At 37.9% G+C, this 22,724-nt stretch overlaps 1 protein-coding gene across 1 annotated transcript; it reads right to left on the bottom strand.

Annotated features, from left to right (window-relative positions):
- Positions 1-5,718: 5,718 nt before the first annotated feature.
- On the bottom strand, positions 5,719-19,718 carry LOC145778338 (uncharacterized). The gene is made up of 8 exons (XM_082589807.1): positions 19,688-19,718; positions 17,519-17,848; positions 11,892-13,229; positions 10,111-10,170; positions 9,180-9,242; positions 7,485-7,741; positions 7,003-7,191; positions 5,719-6,637 (listed from the first exon to the last, which is right to left on the bottom strand). The coding sequence occupies exons 1-8, from the start codon at positions 19,716-19,718 to the stop codon at positions 6,566-6,568; spliced, it is 2,340 nt and encodes a 779-aa protein (XP_082445933.1). The 3' UTR covers positions 5,719-6,565.
- Between the last annotated feature and the right edge of the window lie 3,006 nt (positions 19,719-22,724).

The following is a 22,724-nucleotide window of genomic DNA, read 5'->3' as shown; positions in this document are numbered from 1 at the left end:
ATGTAACATCGGCTACAAGTACATTTTTCTGCTTGCGTCTTCAACACGTGCATTTTCTTTTTTGAAAAGTAAGAAGAAACATAATTCATTCACCCTTGAATCAAAGTTTTGGTATTTCTACTCATTTTATCAGCATTGTGTTACTTATTGTAGCCTATACTCACAACCTATGTGTTGATTGCTGTCGTCCTTGTTTAATGAAAGACTCAGGGATTTGTTGGGTTTGATGCGGGCTAATACAACGTTCACCTGGCGAGACAAATAGCAACTGGACTGACAGAACGAAAGGTAACACAGATTGCGCAACAAGGACAACTTAAAGGTCACGTGATAATACACACACCAGTTCGTGTGTTGCAGATGCAAAGGGGTAACATCCAATATATCAACACTATGATATTCTTTCTTTTTCATGCTTGGCATTTCTGTAGTGTAACGACAATTTCAAGTTGGTTGGTTGGTTTTGTATCTTTATCCTCGGACTGACAAAGCCTTGATGGGTTTATTCCTGGTAGTTTCACATACTTGTAGAGGCTTTTGACTCAGGGCCGGTTACCGAGATTGACAGAGTAAAATTTCCAATTGTTGAAGTCTTGTTGCCGGGGAATTATTCTTTCATCCATTAGGTGCCGCTGAATGGAGAACAGTTCTTAGAATGCGTTCCTCAAGCGCACACCCCGAGAGTCGAACCAGCGCCGCTTGATCTTGAAGCTTCTTCGTTCACGAAGTTACGCGCTAACCAACTGAGCTATCGGGGCGACTTAAACTGTACATTATTGAGATGCATGGGAATAGAATTTAATTTAGGGTAGGCCGATGTCATTCTCTGTTCTTATAAACTTATTTTATGATACTCAGTCTTATCTTATCTGGCAGCAGGGCAGGGTCGGCCTATATCATATGAGGTAAACGACATATTTATTCTCTTTCATATTCAGTATTATTGTGCATATAGCCTATTTTTTTTTTTTTTTTTTTTTTTATTTGCATCAGACTAAAGATGGTCCATATTCCAATCAAACATAAAAAGCAGAAACAAAGCAGATACTCAACTCCGAAGAGCTGAGTCGTAATGTACTAAATACAAAGATTGATAATAACAGTCTGTTCGCATTAAAATTAAAATTAAATAATAGTTTTATTACAGCCTGATACTATTACTGCGCACAGATGTCCAATTCTGCAGTAAAATGTTGTATGGTGTGCAATACACCTAAGCAAATGGGCTATGCATTTTTCCACAGACAAAGGGACCCCGGAGTGAGAGGGGGGCCCGAAATGACTCTTCGTACCCTTAGTGAAAATTTCTCTCAGGGGCCCTGACTGTGATGTTTTTTTTGTTCTTTTTTCTGTTAAAGCGGCTTATCTGCACTTGCAAGTGTAAAGAACCACAGCGATGCTTCGAACAAAATTAACTGTTAACTTGGCATGCGATGAGCATTGTCTTCAACTAGGACACGAATTAAACTGCTGGCTCCGAAGAAGCAGCTACATCCTTCTCATTAATGTGAGAACAATCGGATTGTGATCCATTTAATCTTTTGATTTACAGGTTGTATAATGTAAAATTGAAAATAAACTTTATTTCAAAATCCAAAACATGTAAAATTTATGTAGTTTGACTTTCATTTATAACTTAAACGAGAAAAGGGGGAGCAAAGTTTTACAAGTGACGCCAAGTGGGGCGCAGCCCAAAAATTTGAACAACCCCTGCTCTACTACAAGTATGCGAAACTGCAATAAATAACCTATCAAAGACTTTGTAAGTTTGAGGATAACGATTCAAAACCAAAACACCATTAAAAAACGCCAAAAATATGCCAAACTATGACGCACATGTCCAGCTGATCTTTCCAAGGCCAAACCAGTGAGCCAAAAACAGGTCAGCCTGGTAATCTTGGCAATACATTTTGACACTAGCCTCATAGGCAGGTCAACACATTTAGAGACAAAGGTCCACGTGTGACTAACTCAATCAACACGATATCACAAGTCACTTACGACCTCTTGTAGACTCTTCAGTGTCTTGTGATGTAACATCATCGTCGATGCTTCTGTTGTCACCAGCGTTGTTATTGTCTTCCACAGAACGGGATTGTTCCATTGTCACACAACAAGTGAAGCGCTCCAAATTAACCAATATACAAAATTAATCAGCTTTGTCGAACAAAGAGTTTCAGTTGGTAGATTGCTTTGTGCGCGGAAGAAGCAACGATTTGCTGATTTTAACTTTTGAGATGAAAACTATTTTCTGCAAGGTTTATTGCTAAATAAAAAATCTTTAATCTCAGACTAAACAAGCTTGTTTGAAAACTTAATATTTTGGTTTAAAACAACGTGTTTTAGTTTTTTTTGGGTCATCTCAATTAGGTTGGTTGGTTTTGAATCTTTATCCTCGGACTGGGAAAGCCTTGATTGGTTATTCCTGGTAGTTTCGCATACTTGTAGAGGCTCTTGACACAAGGCCGGTTACCGAGTTTGGTAGAGTGAAGTTTTCCGATTGCTGAAATGTTGTTGCCGGGAAATTATTCCATTCACTAGGTGCCTCTGAATGGAGAGCAGTCCTGAAATGCGTTGCTCAAGCGCATACCCCGAGAGTCGAACTTGCGCCCCATGATCTTGAGCCAGGCGCGTAACCACTGAGCTAACGTGGCGGAATGAGCTAAGTAGCCATGCAGGAGAGAACACAGTCATTGAATCAACACTTCCTTGTCTGAGTACGTCTGCAACGATGCCAACGCTTTCTTATTTTCGATCTCATTTTATCATTTCTTACTTATTTTCAAAGACGCAACCCAGATGTCTTGCAGACTTTACCTCACGTCTTTGCTGCTGTGGTGGCTATCAGGATCCTACTTCTAATTACATGCAAGTTTATATGAAAAAAAGCAAGAACATATAAATCATTAAGTTAAGCTTTATTATCGCTTCGTTTACTTTAAAACTTATCACACAAGCAATCAACATGCGGTATGTCTACGTTAGAAAGTCATTACTTCATTTGTCATGGATGCCTTGCTAAACAACATTCTGTATTCAATGCTACCAGCAATAAATGCACAAAATCTACCATGTTTCTCATAAACCACCCTACGTCATGAAAACGTGAACAGATCTTCCGCTTTCTTCTAAATTAGGATTACATGCAAAACATTTTAAAGAATGGTATTGGATTTCACATTCCGTTTATTTTCATCAAATTCGATAAGCAAAGAAGAAAATACTTAACGAACCATTGCTTGGTTGCAAGTTTATCACAAAGCTCTTGATAGCATTTTGCCATGATGTTTTATCCCAGACGACACAATGGAACACATGGAAATCGCACTCAGATAATGATAAGAAAGTATCAAAATCAAGTCACTTCTAGCTTCTCTGGTGCATCAAGCTTCACCAGCACAACATCATGTCTGCCCAGGCGTTATGACGTCACAAGCCAAAAGCCGTCGAAGACCGAGCAACGTCAAACTCTAATAACAGACAAAAACATCGATTTTGATTATTCAACGTAACATTACGTTGCAGCAACAACTCATCACGATTCTTTTCTCAAACTTGTTGTGCGCAATCCTCGATGTTAAAATGGTGGAAAGTAATTCCCATGCTTGATCCAAACCGTACAGTGATATCAGAAACAAAGTAAAAGGTATTTTTACATTTCTTCAAAATTTGACCATCAACTTTAAACAGCTTATTTTACGGCCTATATTGAAAAGTGGCTAAACTCGACAGAACTTTTTTGTCACAACTTAAAAAACCTAAAAAATCATTTTGGATTTGAACAATTTTGATTGATCAAAAATTTTGACGTGATTGGTTGGCAATGCAGGTTCCAGGTAAGCAATTTCAAATGCAAATACACAATAAAAAAAAGTACCACAGTGAAAATAATTTGATATTTGGCGAGTTTTTAAACTATGTAGAACTTTAGTCACCAGGGAAGCGTCAGGGGTAGTCCAGACTTTTATTTTCTACCTTTGAATAGACAAGTTAGGAAATATGAAGAAAAGTTAAGGAAATGAATATCGGCAATGTTATCAAGCACTGCCGTGTGTGCAGCGGCCATTTTCTGGCCAGCGATTACCAGCGTGATCTACAGGCAGAGCTACAGGGCACCAAGTCCAAAGTATTTATCCAATTGCCAAGATTCAATCAATCAATTGTCTTCTCTTAATCTCTTCATTATGCAATACAGGCGAACAAGCATGACACTTTAGCTAGAATAAAATAAAAACAATGCGGCTTTAACGACAAACTGCTTTAACTGCAATGACTGACTGTATTTATTGAAACAGTCTGCTTGGTTACATAATATAGCCCTGTTACTCAACGCAACAAACAGTTTACAAGCCTCATTTTTTTAATCATAAATCGATTTCGCTATCACAGCATCTTCAGTATGATCATGTCAAGAGCAATGACGAAAGGGGGAAAGAGGGGACGAAAGCAATGACGAAGTCAAAAATTTTGTCAAGAGCAATGACGAAAAGTCAAGTCAAGAGTCAAGTCAAGAGCAAGAGTCATAAGTCAAGAGCATTGACGAAAGAGGGGACGAAAGCAAGTACCTCCACGTGGTCGTCCCCGCAAGTACCAACTCTGGGAAACTAAACTTGCTACAACCGTCGCTATAAAGTTATCACGGCGCTAACGTGCTGTTCTTTCCCTGAGCCGTAAAGCCCTAAACCCCGGCCATCTGCTACACGCAACCACGCTGAGATAACCACCAAAGCAGCGGTTAAAATCAAGAATGCCATTTGTACGCACTGCACAAGACCTTCTGGCAGCCTCTGGTGGAAGCCCTAGCAAACAGTGGTGCCACGCGGCATGGTGTGAACAATGGTCAAGCAGCACATCCCCACTTCGCCAAGTATTTAGATCCCCGCCCGAGAACCACCTGGGCCATGGCCTTTCTAGACTTGCCTCATCAAGGCGTAACCGTTTGCTCACTGGTGTTGGACGCTATGGTGCAGACATGTTGCGCTGAGACTTGACAGAGAGTGCTGCTTGTGAGTGTGGTGAAATGCAGACGGCAGCCCACATTATCAAGGATTGCCGGCTATACAGACTGCCTCATGGTATGGAAGGCCTAGTTTCTATCGATGACGACATCAAGCAGTGGCTAACCAACGGATGCCCTAACCTATAGCGACAACACGAGAGAAGAAGAGCAATGACATGATCATACTGATCATATTGATCATACTGATCATCAGAAGGTCCTTATATTTGAATAAAGATCTTCTAATCATCTTCCTTTTAGGATGAAATAGGCTGTAGAGGTTTTAGAAAGCAATAACTATATTTGATGTAATTTGCTTTGCTTGGCATTGAGCACTTTTGTAGTATCAATAGTATTTATTGTTTAACCATAGACAAATAAAACCTAACAACCAGAAGGCATTTAACATAATAACATGAAAATCAACTAAAAATTACGAAGGTTTCGGCCATACTCGTTTTCGGCCAATTCATTTTCGGCCACACAAACGTTTTCGGCTATGTGTATGGCCAAAACGTTTGTAATTTTTAGTTTATTTTTATGTCATTATGTTAAATGCCGTCTGGTTGTTAAGTTTTATTTGTCTATGGTAAAAAAATGACCTCTTTACCAAAATTATGGTAGAGAGGTAATTGTTTAGTATGTGTATTGTTTAGTTACCAATCAGATGTATGAAGTAACCAACCAATGATGTCACAATGCACAATTTGGTGGCCGATTTATATTTGGTTATAAATACAAAACAGAACGATACAAAACAGAACGATGTAGTATACAATTATTTCAAAAATATGAAAATCAATAACAGGTTGGCACTAAATAACGATTAAAAAAGACCAAAATTGAAACCGCTTGTCTCCAATAATGTCGGTTATTTTTCTTAAGAGTTATTGGAAGAATTATTAGTTAATAGTTATTAATTAATCAAGCTTAAAATTAGTTGAGGAATTTTGAAAATGTAGGCCTAAATCAGACAATAAAAAATAAATAAATTTTGTTAATAAGGATCAGCAGACAACATTATTGCATCACAATTGATAGCCCAGTAACCTACATTTATACCAGGTAGAAAATTTTACGAATTTTTTTGGAACGACAGCTAAACAAGATTACTGAGGTTCGTTGCTAACCTTACATGGACTTTCCTGTCCATAGATCGCATAGTAAACCTTCTGTAGGCTACATAGGCTACACTAGAGCCTATAGAGTAGGCTACAAACTCGATTGAAGGTAAAGGAGTTTCTTATTTCTTCCTCATCATCTCAAAAAATGAAATCATTAATTGAGTTGTTTGCAGTTTAGTTACAGTTTGAACATTTTCCTGAGCGCATAGCTCAATGGACCATCCTGATTGTAAAAATCCAATGAGGTACAACATGATCTTATTCCTCAGTTGGATAGAATTGGTCCACACTTTTGTGCTGCTGTGGTTGATGAGGAGATGAAGGTATCTCACCAAAATCATGATCGACTCTTTCCACTCTTTAATCTCCAGCTTCAACGTCATTGACTTCAACGCGTCGATGGATTCAAGACTTCTCCAAAACTGCTGAAAACCTGAGCCCATCATGATGTCACAGGCTCTTTTGTTATTGTGATTGTTTTTTCATCTTCTCTCGCTACAACGATAACTAATTTCTGAAACAACAAACAAGTTCTAAAAAAGCAATATTGCTGTGGTGAAAAAGTAAATTTACTAAATCATTTTAGTCCCAACATGTTTCAACGTTTGCGTTTTGTCGTTATTACCTTTTACCAAACCACTGCTATGCTATGGAAAGTTTATTTTTCGCTTTGATGATCGAAAATAAAACATGAAAGTGAATAACATTCTTATTAGCCGTGACTTTTATTATTATTGAAATCACTACTTTCATGTGGTTTTCAAAGCCAATTTTTCAGCTTACAAACCACCTCTGGCTACACTACACTAGTAATTCAACGAATGTGTAATTACCAGGTTCAGGGGATGGGTCTTGTCACGATAGAAAAATGAAACTTACAGAATTCGGAAGTTGGTTCAAACACTTTTGCACTTTCCTCCTCTCTTCTTGATTGGCACTTCTTCTACCTTCTCCATCAGCAAAGCAATCCCTCATCAGCAAAACGTCAGTGATTTTATGAAGAATGGCACATATCTTATCATTGTCCTCAGAGCTCAACCTGTTGTATCTGATGTCCAATCGGCCAATCTGGTAATTTAAAATACAGTAACTTGATTACAGCAGTTAAATGATGTTACTGTAGTGTAGACTAATAGAAAATAGTTCCTGAAGAGAGTTCGCATTTTTGCACCATAGACCAGCAAGACACAACAACACAACAGGGCTGAGCATCAAATGAACATATTTCATTGCTTCAGTTCACATATTTATAAATACTCTTAACAAACAAACGTTTTCGGCTTAACCTGAGCCCTCATCAGGAAACAGAAAATATTTCAGAATAAGCTTACTACTCCAGTCAAGCATATAGGCTAACTTACCGATCCACTCATTCTTTTAATTGCTTTGCGAAAATGCGCAAAAGAAAAGCTATCTTGTGAAGAATTCTTCAACACAATTTCTTGCAGATCTCGATCCACTTTCGTCATAATGTAACAAACGGCGTGTGCGTCGTTGGAAGAGATGAGCATGTTTTGAAATAAAACCCGGTTTGGAAAAGCAGCTACCACTCGCCTGGTCAGCTCAGGATGATCACATTCCCAAAGGTCGTTGCAAAGCAGCGCCAGCTTTCGTAGACCTACAACGGAAAATGTTTTTCATTTGGTATGTGAATGTCAAGTTGTACAAAATCATTAAGATGTTTTTCTTGGATATCAGCAAAATGTCAGCCCCGATAGCTCAGTTAGTTAGCGCGTGACTTTGTAAACAAACAAGCTTCAAGATCAAGCGGCGCTGGTTCGACTCTCGGGATGTGCGCTTGAGCAACGCAAGTTAAGGACTGCTTTCCATTCAGCGGCATCCAATGGATAGAATATTTGTTCCCCGACAACAAGACTTCAACAATCGGAAACTTCACTCTGTCGATCTCGGTGACCGGGCCTGCGTCAGCGGTTCAAAGCCTCTACAAGTATGTGAAACTGCATGGATTAAGCTCTCAAAGAAGCTTTCCAAGTTTGAGGATAAAGATTCAATCTATCAAACTGAGATACACTGTGATAGCAAATAACCAGTTAATTCTGTTTAGAACAGCAAATTGTAATTTATCTAATTGTTTGGTTTCATGTACACGATATGTTTATCGATGCAAATTTATTGAAGCCAAACTAACAATTACTCAGTTCATTCAACCGGTGAAAGAAACTCAGCAATCAGCGGATGACCGCCCTAAACACCCGAAGAGCTTTGTCAAGGTTTGTATTGTTGACTTTTTGTGTTTGTTTCTGTATTTTTGTTGTGAAACAAAAAATATATGCATCATCATTAAGTGAATGATGTAGCTAGACTGTGTTGTGAACCTCAGATCCACTCTCGTCTGCAGACGTTTAATCAATGTAAAGAGTGGTCAATTGTGGTAGCTAGGATGACCGAAGTCGTTGATGCAGCGCTGAGGAATTCCTTTGCAAACTCAAATTGCGAACGCGAGCTGGAACAAGCGATGCAACATCTGCTCAAAATCTAAATCCTGGTATGAAAGCATGACGCTCAGCACAAGACTTGGCCATGGACTTCTAAATAGTAGTATCTGGACTGGAAACTCAGTGGACAACATGAGGCCAAACAGTTGGTACAACAGTTGACCAACAGTGGGCCAACAGCCAAGTAACTAACCTTGTTGGCCCACTGTTGGCCAACTGTTGCACCAACTGTTTGGCCTCATGTTGCCCACTGAGTTTCCAGTCCAGATACTACTATTTAGAAGTCCATGACTTGGCCGAGTTCACCGAGAAAACAAAAGCTTGCTTGATGCCCTGGGCTACGGACTCGCGACGCTCAAATAAAAAAAATTCATGCTTTTGGCTGCCGCGTATTTAGGCTCAGGGATGAATTCAGAAAGTATCCTTAGAAGGGGGGGATTTCAACACAGCACAATGATGTGTAGGTCTACAATCCAACTTTGCAAATACACCCCAAATAATGTTACTTTTCGGCTTTTTAATTGGGCAATCGCTCCCCTCCCCCTCTGAATCAGCCAATGCATAGACTACATTGTTACGTACGTAATTTATTTGTCATACTTGCGTCTTCGAAATGAGCACAAAGTGAATCTTGAAGTTCTTGTTTTTTCATCTCCAGAATTTCTAAAGATAATTTCAAATTAATCTTTGTAGAGCATTTGCACAGGCAAATGGTATGTTTTAAAACTATTTTCAATAAACTGCGTGGGCCTAAATTTTTCAGATTTCAGTCTAATTTGAAGAATTCCTTATTCTGGTTTTTAATGAAAAATCTGCTTCACTAAACACAGCTTAGGCTACAGTACATGTCTGAAAATTGCATAATGTTAATTTGTAATTGGAAAGAAATAACTTTATTTGCGAATATCACAACAACATACTCACATACTCGATAAACATAAGCTACAATTCACAAACATAGAGAAACGCTGAAGTACGCTCAGCGAGCAATTCAATCTGATTATCAGGAGCAGCAGAAGACCATTCGGTCATCCAGTCAGCTGCTCCCAACGAGGTGATGTAATTCCATAATCTGCTTCACTAGAGATGTTCACTAGATGTTTTACAAAATGGCGGTAGCCTTTAGAATTATGCGCTCAAACGTTCCAGCTAGCTTTATTTGAGAACATCTCAACTGATGAGGACTATTTCCCAACATCCTACATCTTGGTGACGCAATCGTCATAAACAACTTGCTCGGAAATCAAGACTGAGCTTTGGTGCCGTAATTGTTTGTTTGATTGTTTTAGTCCATTACGGCTTTGTCTATTTCAGTTGTCAAGTAAAAATATTCTGGTGAAAGGTTTGAATGTTGCTCACACGAAATAAGCCTCATCAACAATTAGAAACGTACACATCGTATAGATTTTTAGTCGTTTTGTTTACAACTCTAACTCTACTGAAGAAGTATTCAACTGAAACTATGGAAAACATCACACTGAGCACTCAGCAATATAATCTGACGCAGATGACTTGCACTTCGATATCTTACCTTCGGGATTTGAAACGCCCAGCTCATCTTTTAAGAAAGAAACAGAAGATATTGGAAAACCTAAAAATTGAAATATACCTTAGTAGAAAATTAATTTTAAGTTACATTGTTAAGATATGAGGGATTATAATAAAGGTCCCCCTGAGTTCGGCAGCAAAGGTTTTCTTCTGGCTCACAAGCCTTTCTCAGAATATTTGATGTTTCATTAAATATTTTCATTAAATGCTGTATTCTATTTGAATGAGTAAAAGATGCTATTACGAAAGCGACATTGATTCTCAATAAATTACCCTAAGAGGTTATACCAGTGGTTATTAACCAGGGAACACACCCCCTAGGGAGACGTCATCCAGTTCACAGAGGGATCTCCAACGTTATTTAAACTTGCAGTGTTACATGTGAAAAAAAAGTAAAATCCACTTTTAGCAATTTTAGTGCAATGATTCATTGAATTGGTTGTCTCGAAGCCTCAGCATTCAAAACTTTGACTTTAGCAAACCATAAAGAGTGTCCTGAACATACAGTAGTTATCAGAATGCTTTACTTTACAAAAGCTTGGAGTTCTTTTTAACTGTCTGCGTAAGGACACGCAATTTAATCGAAAACTTGGATTTTCCACATGAACGTTTGATAGAAGAAACAAGCTAATGGAAACTATGATGCTCAAACTCTACCTCTAAAAGAGTTGAGTTAAACAAGGAAATCGAGTAGGGGCTTCAGTAACTTGAATGCTGCACTTGCAGGTGGTTGCCTAACTTTGAATTCGAGAGAACGAATTAAGCAACAACTCAGCTAAACGCCTTAAAAGCTAAAATTATGAAATAGTTTTCAGATATTGATAAAACCTGAAATCCATCAAAACTATTTTTAAACAACCACTATTTTTGAGTTTTATCTTGAAGTTAAGCTAGACATTAAAAACAATATTTTCTCCTCCAAAAGTTTCATTTGAAGTTTTTTTTATATAAAAGGATGCCACATACCTAAGCTAGACATCGAAAAAGTGGAACTCGATATTATCTTCCTATTTACTCAGTTGTCTCAACTCAGGATATTCAAATACAGTACTAACAGTGCTGACTGCTGAGAGTTAGATACATATCTTATCTTTGCTACATTTTCTGCTGCGGTTGCTGTCAAGGCTATACAGGCTGTGAGTTGACTAGAGCTACTGTTCATTGCGCTATTTCTGGAGGTAAACCATTCTGGTAAACCATCTGGAGGTAATAATAATAATAATCCAGTTGCTAACAAACAATTTCAACTACAGTTTCTCACTAAAATGCAGGCTACCATGATCAGTAAACAAATAAATTTGCTGGAAAAAATGAGCGTGTTAGGAAAAAAGGTTAACAACTACTGGGTAAGATTGTTGTGCAAATGCTAGCATTTGATGAATGCAAAATAACAGTAGGCCTACCACGCTGCAACTTATAGGCAAGTGATTACAAGTATGGTAGGCTAAATGACTATAACGTGTTTACTTCCAACTCTGTGAACTGGTGCTTTATAGGGGTGTTTTTTGAACTTTTTCTAAGTGTTACTAGCGGCTAAATGTTTAACCCTAACCGGCCCATCGACGCTAATAAAATCACTTGTTTGGCCCAGCACCGAAAACGTTTGCAGAACTCTAAGTTGTAACTAATAAGCATTTTTACGCTTTAGAATCTGCAAAACATGTTGGTTTCAAACAGCTGACTTCGTTCAAACAAGCTTCATGCCCTTCTATGTCAAGTGAATCAAGATAAAAAAAGAAAAGGATTTGAGTAACAAGATCTTACTTTTGTTGTCTATGAGTAGCCCACACAGGAACCTTCGAACCATCGACCATTGGTCTGTGAAAATGTGGATCTTAATGAACTCTTTGTAGTCTGCAAGGCTCATTCTGTAGGCGATGTGGTGCGCTGCAAAGTATTCCAACAGAGACTGATGCAGAAAATACAGCCGGGTACTTCCCTTCAGTGTTTTAGAGCTGCTCTTATAGTCGTCGATTGCAGTCATAAAGTCCTGTGTGTCTTCGATGTCAAGTCGTGCTTTGTTTAGCTCATCCATTGTTATGACGAGCTTACACTTTCGAACTGCAGCAAAAGCCAAATTGCTGAGTTGGTCAGTGATTTCTTCTATGTTGTGGTGGCGGGTATAACTTCTCATTTCAAGCAACACTGTTGTGTAGATTTGGGTTAAAGTTAATATTTGACTGACATTGTTCTTTGGGTTATTACAAGCGCGAATATACAGCTGCAGAATAAGTGGATTCAAACAAAATGCTATTAGCTGGGAAGCTGTGTTGTTGAGAGTCTTCCAAAACGTTTTTGCTTTTTCTTGAGCTAAAGCAAAAAAGAGTTTTTTTGCAGATTTTAATGAAAGATCTAGAAGCATTAGGGAAAGATTAGGACGCAAAGCAATAGGAATTGATATCACTTTGTGGGGTCGAGATGTTACAATCACACCCACTTTGTTTAGAAAGTGATTCCTACACAGATTTGCCACTAGATTTCCAATAGTTTGAGGATCGTTCCAGTTTTGATTTGTTGGAGTCCCAACTTCGTTCAAAGACCATTCTGCTCTGTCGTATCCATCTAAGATGATCAAACATCTTCTTTGGTTGCTTAAAACCCATTTCATCACGTCCTCGTGGACTTGCTCTTCCAGATCAGGATACGCGTTGTCGAGTAAAAGTTGTCTAAGGGTCAATAAGTAATTTTTTGGATAGTTTATATTAGAAAATTCTATAAAGAAACACAATCCATTAGTCTCTTTGCAAAAGGCTATCGCAAGACGCTTAGCCAGAGTAGTCTTTCCTGAGCCTGGAAATCCACTTAAAGTTATGAATGAGTTTTCTTTGGTACGCTGAAGAAACTCGTTGAAAGATATTTCACTTCCATAGTTAAAGTTTTCTTCCTTTTCGTCATAAAAACTCTCTTCATTTCCTGCCGTTGGTTTGTAAGTATCCTCCGATAAGAGCTCATTCCCTCCGTACATGTCCACTACCACAATCCGAGGATGGACTTCAGGAATTTTCTGCTTGGGAGTACTAAGTCCTCTCAGCACCAAATTGCAGTCACATTTATCCAGTTGGGCTTCTCTCACTCGTTCAATAGCTTCTTTAATGCGTGCGTCTGCAAAAAGTGAAATCTCCATTTAATTGATGATAATCTATGAATCGTTGGGAGCTAATGGGACTAATGAGAGCTAATGGGAGCTAGAGGGAGCTAATGGGACGGAGCCTCCACGTGTGTGATCGATTTTCACTCACCGGCGCTCCTGGATACAATCAATAAATCAACAACAACAGATCAACAATCAACGAATCAACAATCAATGAATCAACAATCAACAACAACCGATCAACAATCAACAACAACGAACCAACAATCAATGTATCAACAACAATGAATCAACAACAACAGATCAACAATCAATGAATCAACAACAACAGATCAACAATCAATGAATCAACCACAAGGAATCAACAACAACAACAACGAACCAACAATCAATGTATCAACAACAATGAATCAACAACAACAAATCAACAATCAATGTATCAACAACAATGAATTAACAACAACAAATCAACAATCAATGAATCAACAATCAATAACAACGAACCAACAATCAATGTATCAACAACAATGAATCAACAACAACAAATCAACAATCAATGAATCAACAATCAACAACAACGAACCAACAATCAATGTATCAACAACAATGAATCAACAACAACAGATCAACAATCAATGAATCAACAACAAGGAATCAACAACAACAACAACAACGAACCAACAATCAATGTATCAACAACAATGAATCAACAACAACAAATCAACAATCAATGAATCAACAATCAACAACAACGAACCAACAATCAATGTATCAACAACAATGAATCAACAACAACAGATCAACAATCAACGAATCAACAATCAACAACAACGAACCAACAATCAATGTTTCAACAACAATGAATCAACAACAACATATCAACAATCAATGAATCAACAACAACAAATCAACAATCAATGAATCAACAACAACAAATCAACAATCAACAAATCAACAATCAATGAATCAACAATCAACAACAACAGATCAACAATCAACAACGAACCAACAATCAATGTATCAACAACAATGAATCAACAACAACAGATCAACAACCAATGAATCAACAATCAACAATCAATGTATCAACAACAACAGATCAACAATCAATGAATCAACAACAACAAATCAACAATCAACGAATCAACAACCAATGAATCAACAATCAACAATCAATGAATCAACAACAACAAATCAACAATCAATGAATCAACAACAACAGATCAACAATCAATGAATCAACAACAACAAATCAACAATCAACGAATCAACAATCAATGAATCAACAATCAACAACAACAGATCAACAATCAACAACGAACCAACAATCAATGAATCAACAACAATGAATCAACAATCAATGAATCAACCACAAGGAATCAACAACAACAACAACAAACCAACAATCAATGTATCAACAACAATGAATCAACAACAACAAATCAACAATCAATGAATCAACAATCAACAACAACGAACCCACAATCAATGCATCAACAACAATGAATCAACAACAACAGATCAACAATCAACAACAACAACAAACCAACAATCAATGTATCAACAACAATGAATCAACAATCAACAACAACAAATTAACAATCAATGAATCAACAACAATGAATCAACAACAACGAATCAACAACACCAGCCAACAAAAAAATTGTGGTGCCAAAGATATTTCAACTGTTTTTAGGCAAGTTGTGGTCGCTGATTTCGAAAACGCAGTTAGTTTTTGTCTATCAGGTCTAGTTTTCTAGTTACGGTGATTCCACTGCATGAGTGAACTGATGCACAAATGCTCACGTGGAATCTATTCACGAATCAAATATATTGTCAAAAGACATCTTTCAATTTCAGCAAGCCCGCAAAGAAATTGAAAACGTAAGCACAAACATAGGATTAATAGGTATGGTGGCTTCTCATTTTCAGCTTGCTTAAGTGTCTGCCATAAACTTGCGCTTGAGAGATATACGAGAGTGAACTGCAAAAGCACCATCGCGTTTAATAGACCAGCAATAGTCAGTTAGCATGGTAGCATCCCATTTCCCTTGATATCTGACTTCTATCTTACTAATGTCTTGTAGAAGTCGCTCCCGTTACTCGTCACTCAAATCGCCAAGATTATCAAGAAATTAGTCTAGTCTAGATGACTGTGCAGAAAATGAAGTTTGATGCTCATATTAACACCAATATCCTGGAGTCTTCTGAATAAATTAGACATGAGCTCTTTGTAATTGGATGCCTTTTTATTTCCCAAAAAATCCTTAACAACTTTCACAAAAGCATCCCAGGCACTCAGTTCTTTTTCATTCATAGAAGATAGGAAGTTGGGATCATTGATTCCTTTTCTGATTTGAGGTCCATGAAATATACCGGCTTTTAACTTTTCAATTGTTAATCCTGGAAATTTTGTGCAAATTATATATCTGAAACAATTTCCATGTTTATCGAGTGCTTTTAGAAATTGCTTCATGATACTCAACTAAAAGGGATATCAAAGGAAAAACCTGACTTGGCGATTGTACACGTTCTTTGTGTTTACCATGCTACCATAAAACGATTTTCAATAAAATTTTGCCCCATTGCGGTCTGATCAGCATTCCGCAGGTGATTTTGTCAGAGCTTCCAAAACGGGAATGGGCGTGAGCAGCGAAGCGTGCGACTGTACAGTCTACGTCACTATAAACTAGCAATCAGTTGATCGAGCAATAGTTGTTACTGCGGGCGATTAAACTGTAGGCTATGTATGTATGTACATCAAAACACCATATTTCAACATCAAAACATCAGACAGTTTGCTCAAAACATCAGCTGTGGTAACGTGGCTTTTGTTATTGCTGTCGATAATGACGTATTCTCGAGCAGTGTTTCCACTTTTTGATCATTTTGTAAAATTAAAAATAAATGAAACATTAGACTTTGGGCCTTGCCAGTGCCATTGAAAACAAATTTTTTTCGGTAATTTTTTTGAAATGTATTCCTGAATGTTCAGTTTACGCATTTTAATGCTTAATTTCCGTTTGAAAATTTCATTTAGTATGCCTTTATTATGAAGAGGAGGAAACACAATTTTTGATCGTTCCACCAGAGAATGAGCTTGAACATTTTTTCGCCAGGAATCATTTCACTTTTCATAGACCAATGTTTCCTTTTCTAATGCTGATCTCTTGCCCTGTTCCATAAACAGAGAAAACAAGGAAACTTTGTGTATTCATCCTGCATTCCAAGCAGAAATCTAACCATTTTCAAATCAATGCAAATGATCCAATTGTATTCATAGTAGGCTATGAATTTTTTTCCAAAACAAATTTGACTTCGTTACAGCTGTCACGATTTCTTTCTATCTCTTACCAGGAAAGAGACTTGGAAAGGTTCAATGACGTAGTTTAATGAGATATTACCGAAAAAGCAGTCAATTAAATGGTCGGATAGTTTTACTAGTGAAATGATAATGAAAATTCTTGAAGAACTTTAACGAACGGCTCAACACAGCTTCTCATGTAACTCTAATTTCGATCACAATTTATAGCACCAATTCTCATTTACGCGTATTCAATTACTTCAACTCCCAATCGGCAATAATCTTTGCATCTATTACCCATTACCACAACAACAACAATCTACAACTCATAATAATCATAAAAAAAAACATTTACGCAAATTACACCACTATTTATAGCAGGTTGTTTGGTCCAGCAACTTCGAGAAGGTTACGTAATGTTACATCATAAGAACTCATTGTTCTGTCAAGTTGCACTACACGTAAACATCACTATGATGCCACAACACCCAACACCTGGCATGTCAAGCAAAGAACATTCCCGACTTGCACGTCCACAAAATGTTCTAGAAATACGTCACATAATAAAGATTTCGCAATCAGAGGTTACTACAGGACAGTAACCGATAATAACATATAGCATAAGAATTCCACAATCAAAACAGCACTTGTAATGATTGCTTGCCTGTGTAATTGTGCACGTTCGGTCAAGATACAAAGCAGCCCGTCGCGAGGTCTTGCACATTGATTGTGACAATAAGCTACTTTTCTTTGAAAGTTGTTGAATGTCCAAGTGGTAGGCTACAGATCCATAAACATTTCCATTATGCAGTAAAACACATGTTAGACTTCGTTTACAGCTGTCAATAAAAAGTCGCCAATCTTGAGGATTGTATTCTGTTGCACCAAGATTTTTATGAAGACCTTCCACATCGGTACAATATACAATATCATTTTCCTGAGAAAAATAGGGCACAAATTCGACATGGCGTTTCTGATAAAAAGTGATTGCAGTACCTGGTTCCAACATATTTTTTTCGAGTCTTGCAGCCAGTAACTCAGAAGATTCCTTTGATAAATTTAAATCCCTCGCCAAGTCATTGAGTTCTCCCTGAGAAAAAAGTTGACAAGGTAAAATAGCAGGAGTAAATTCGCTTTCAGCAAGGGTGGAATTGCTGTCAATAGAAGCTTGCTCGTCTTCGCTGTCAGGAAGTAAATCTAATTGTGGCAACCCTTCAAAATCAGGAACAGTAAGTTCTTCACTGAGTAGCACTGGCCTGATGGCTGATGCTACGTTTGGATATTGCAAGGAAGTCCTATTTTTCCTGTTTATGCCTTTTATGTTAACTGCACAAAATAGCAGTCGCTATTATGATCTTTTGGTTCACGCCACACCATTGGAATAGCAAACCTTAATCCTTTTATTCTTTTGTTCGTCCATTGACGTAAATGTTTTTTGCAAGTTTTGTAAACAATGTGGGGAGCCCAAGACTTATCTTGATCCCCCAACTTCACTTTAAAGTAAGCAAGATAAGCACGCTTTACAAAATCATGGATTGGTTTTTTGTTAGGCTCTGGTGTGTAATCACCACAGATATAGCAGAAAATGTTTGTGTTATTGAGACAAAGTCTTCTAGATGTTGTAGCCATAAGCGCGCTAGATTCAGCCAAAAAAACTTTCTTCTTTCGTTTGAGACTAGATCAAATTTCAGGGCAGGTGGTGGAGAGCCAGGTGAGTGTAGCTTCGTCCAGCGTTGCTATACCATGCGTTCCATTTGGTGCCTTGTAGATGGGACATTCGAGAACGACATGGTCAGCAGTTTGTTCCTCCACGCCGCATTCGCAGGCCGATGAGGGAGCCAGACCCCACTTGTGCATGTTGGAATGGAAGCGACCGACTCCGGTTCGGATTCTGTTGAGCTTGACAAGGGTTTTTTTAAGGTTTGGTTTGGGTGACAGCTAAGTAGTTTTAAGAGACCGCAAGTGTTTCATTTAAAATACCAAAAAATAACCAAAAAATAGCCATAACTACATACAATCAACGCAACATAAATGAATTATTCGACAAGGCACAGCTTAAATGATTGTGACAGCGACCAAACAACCTGCCCAACACGGCCGCCAAACAAGTTTGCTGCACAATCAAACAAAGTGTGCTTGTTGGCTTCTGCTTGTTATGTTTCCACACGTAAAAACTGATCATTATGCGCCATAAATCAGAAATAAACATTGACGAGTATCGAAGGTGCACTTCTTTTGTGAATAACTCTTTGATTCAGCTGTTAGCTGTACCTCCACTTATTCTTTTTTCCGGACGTGAACTATTGATCGAAGGCTATATTCGTATTATCGACAAGACATGGCAAGAAACAACCATTACTTTTCTACTGGAGTTGCAAGTCCAAATTTTGGGAAACCGCTGGAGAAATTTGGGGGACCATTTCGGTCCCCCAAAACACCTTAAAAAAAACACTGAGCTTGACCCAAGTCGGCCGAGGCAGGTCCTTACCAGGGGGCGCGCCACCGGGTGAGGTATAAAACCATGTAGTTTGGTGTCGGTGGCGCACCACGCTGCATTCCAAATATCGTCCATGAAGTGTGCTGCGCTGAACCTTTGCACTGCGCTGAACCTGAACCTGCTGCGCTAAAACTGATAAACTCCATTTCAAAAAATGCCCAGTAATGAATTTAACAATTTCTCACTTTTTTCGCAACTTTCTTAATAGCTGACTTCGTTTGTACTGGTTAATAACACTAAACTCAAATCAAGAAATTCATTGCTTTAGCTTGTCTTCTAAAACCTAATAGCCTCATGAACTTTGGTTCACATGATGTTATTGAAATATTGTAGCTCAGGGATACTCAACTGCTTAATTCTGCATTCCAGAAGTTTATGATGTAAGTTTACGACTGCTGCACTTTCTGGTATGCCGGAACTGGGGCCACGAGGATTTAGTGCCGAGAATTTGGTACCGAGGGAAAAGTTTTGTTGTCGTATTTAAACCAGAAAAAAAACAACTTAAAATAGTTTAATGAACCCTCAACAGGGACAGATAATGAACATTGCAAATAGAAAACAAACTTGATAAAGACTCGAAAGCCTGGCTTGCCAACACCTGCCCTGAAGTAAAGTTTGAATGAAGTTCTTCTCAAATGAAGCAATTTCTCAATCTTAGTTTCTCATACCTTTACAAGTGTCTACTTTCAGAGCAATCATTTCACATTCAACAGTAGTAGCCTACCGTTACCACAGTTAAGAACACTGATAGATGGAAGATGACAACTAACAAACAAATTTCTGAAAAAAGCACCTTTAGGTCTATGCTCTCTTGATTTGCACCTACTAGCATTTTAACACAGAAAATATTTGTCTTGGCATTGTTTGCTTTCATTGTTTGTTTTAGAATGTAATGCAAGAGTAATAATAAAGGTTGCAATCCTATTAGTACAGCATTAAAAACGTATTGTATTTGTGTCACTTTGTAGGAATGTAGGGCAATTGTAAAAAAGCCAAAATCACGGTAACTTAAAAAGTTGACCTGATAGAGAAAAACTGATTGCATTTTCGGAACCAGCATCCCAAAGTTAGTCTAAATCAGTTCAAAAACTGCCGGCACCAGAAATTGTGTCGGCCAGTGCCATCAATCAATCAACAACAATGAATCAACAATCAACAACAATGAATCAACAATCAACAACAACGAAACAATCAATAACGAAAAAAGCTTACTTCATCTGAGAATAAATATTTTCACAACGATTTATGTTCAAGAAATTTCAACAAACCTTCATCACTGCTTGTCGGGAATGCTTTCGGTGATTCTGTAAAATATTTAGTAAAATTAATGCTTCAAGATGTTTTATAAAAAGTAAGTGGGATAGAATAGTGCAGCGGATAAGACACTCGCTTTATAATTGTACAATCCTAGTTCGACTCCGGCTCAAGCTGGTTGTTGAAAAACACTGCTCATCACTTCTACCCACCGTGTAAGAAATTGGGTGGGTGTAGTTGCTGAAAAAAGGCGCCCGAACGAAAGGAATTGACCACCCTACTCCCGTTAGTGCCGATAGCGTAGTAAGTTACAAGGAAGTTCTCTACTCATCCCTTTTTTTTCCAAAAAGCCAATTTCAAACTTAATTCACACTTTCTCATTTAACATTTTATGCAGTGTTGCCAAAGCCGTTGGGACAATTATTGCTATTTTAAAATTGAGATAACTTCTTCAATTCGACATCCGATCAAGATTTTTGTCGATAAAATAAATTGGAATGTTTATTCAAAATAGCAATATTTTAACACTGGCCTTTACAAAGTTATTAATGTCTGAAATGGCTAGGTTCCATATCCACGACTGACAATATCGAAGTACCGTAGTAGGCTAGAGAAAACACAATGACAGATCTTTAGAGTGTGGGTACATTAGCGTCATGTAGGCTATGGAGTGAAATGGAATGCATATGACTAGGAAATTGTGTTTTGAAAACTAGTGACAAAAGCTACTATCACAGCAAACCCTCCGCATCAGGATAGAACAGATTGTTTATATCTAAACTCGCAAAATAAACAACAAGTGAAACTTAATCTATTAGGCCTAGGCCTATATGAAATGGAATGTTTTACAAAGTATAGAATATCGAAAATTTCCATTTTTCTAAAATTCCATAACACACCAGTTTTGTCTATTCTGTCAATAGCTACGCGTTTTTAATAAAGCTAGTTACGCTTTATTGTTTGTAGGTTGCTACATCATAGTTGGACCGCGAAAAAGGAATCAAAGAAACCAACACGACAAACTTACCTGTTGGCGACAGAAAATGTTGAATGATTTTATTGCTGATGTTTATTTCACTTCCCACAATCACATCTTGGCATCCAGTTAACTTGGTGTTTGTCAGATTTGGAGTCGCTGGAAATCGTAAAAATATATTTTTACGTTTCTATATCCAACAACATTGAAAACGGCTAAAACTATGCCAACCTATGACGCACATGCCAAGCTGATTCTTTTTTTGGCAAAATCAGCAGAAAAAAAGTAAAATTTGATAAAGCTGGCCATAAATAGGTCAGCCTGGTAACCTTGGCAATACTTTCTAACACTAGCCTTATAGCCAGGTCAACAAGGCCTATGAGAGGGGAGTACGGCGTACCCTTGAGGGCCCAGTCCTGTGATTGTTGGGGGGCCCAAAATTGTGATTTTATAGTTTACGCGCAAAAATATTTGGTTAAAACCATCCTAAACGACTAAATTCAAGCATAAAAGTTGTTATTCTTTAGTCCTGGGGTGCCCGTAATGTAGCAAAAGGGCCCGGAAAGGTAATTGAGTTGCATTGCGCAAATATTTGGGGCCTAAATTGGTGATTTAATGCTTTACGTTGCAAAAATGTGCTGCTAAAAGCACCCTAAATTAAATCATAAAAGTTAGGTTGGTTATTCTCCTGTCCGGGGGTAGTAGTGTAGAAAAGCAGGGTTGAGAAAAACTTGGGCTTTTTCAAAAAAAAGCCCAACCCGCTAGGATTTCTTTTTAAAAAGCCCTGGTGTTTTTGGGCTTTTTTGTGCTTTTAAAAAAACTATTTGAAAAAGGTACCGGTAGGCTAAGTTAGTTTCACGCTTATTTAATTTTAAAATGAATTTCGGAATTGGAGCCGGAGTCAATACTTTCGGAGCAGGAGCGGAGCCGGAGTCAAAAAAAAGTGTCTTCGTTCACCTCTGCTAGGAATGTGGTGAATGCAAAAGTTAATTGCAAGGTTATTGGTCAGAAGATTAATTTGATTATGTTATAACAAGACGTTATGTTTGAGCCTTGGTAGAGAGCTTGACTCGTTGTACCAGATAGATATAACACTCACTAACGTTGGCGGATTTAACATTTTTTATTAAACACACAAAAAAACTACTAAATACAACGTTTTCGACACCACATAGTGTCCTCATCAGAAATAATTATAGGATACACAAACAGGAATACACAATGCAGGATACACAAACGGGCGAGGGAATGATCACATGATATGCGCAACACAAAACACTAAATAATAGTTTTATTGCAGCCTGGTTGGTTGGTTTTGAATCTTTATCCATGGACTGACAAAGCCTTGATTGGTTATTCCTGGTAGTTTCGCATACTTGTATAGAGGCTTTTGACGCAGGGCCGGTTACCGAGATCGACATAGTGAAGTTTTCCGATTGTTGAAGTGTTGTTGCCGTGGAATTATTCCATTCACT

This window comes from Aplidium turbinatum, chromosome 10 (genome assembly GCF_918807975.1).
Source record: "Aplidium turbinatum chromosome 10, kaAplTurb1.1, whole genome shotgun sequence".
Classification (NCBI taxonomy): Eukaryota; Metazoa; Chordata; class Ascidiacea; order Aplousobranchia; family Polyclinidae; genus Aplidium; species Aplidium turbinatum.
The sequence above is the reverse complement of the archived record's forward strand: the minus strand, read 5'-3'. Positions and strand labels throughout refer to the sequence as shown.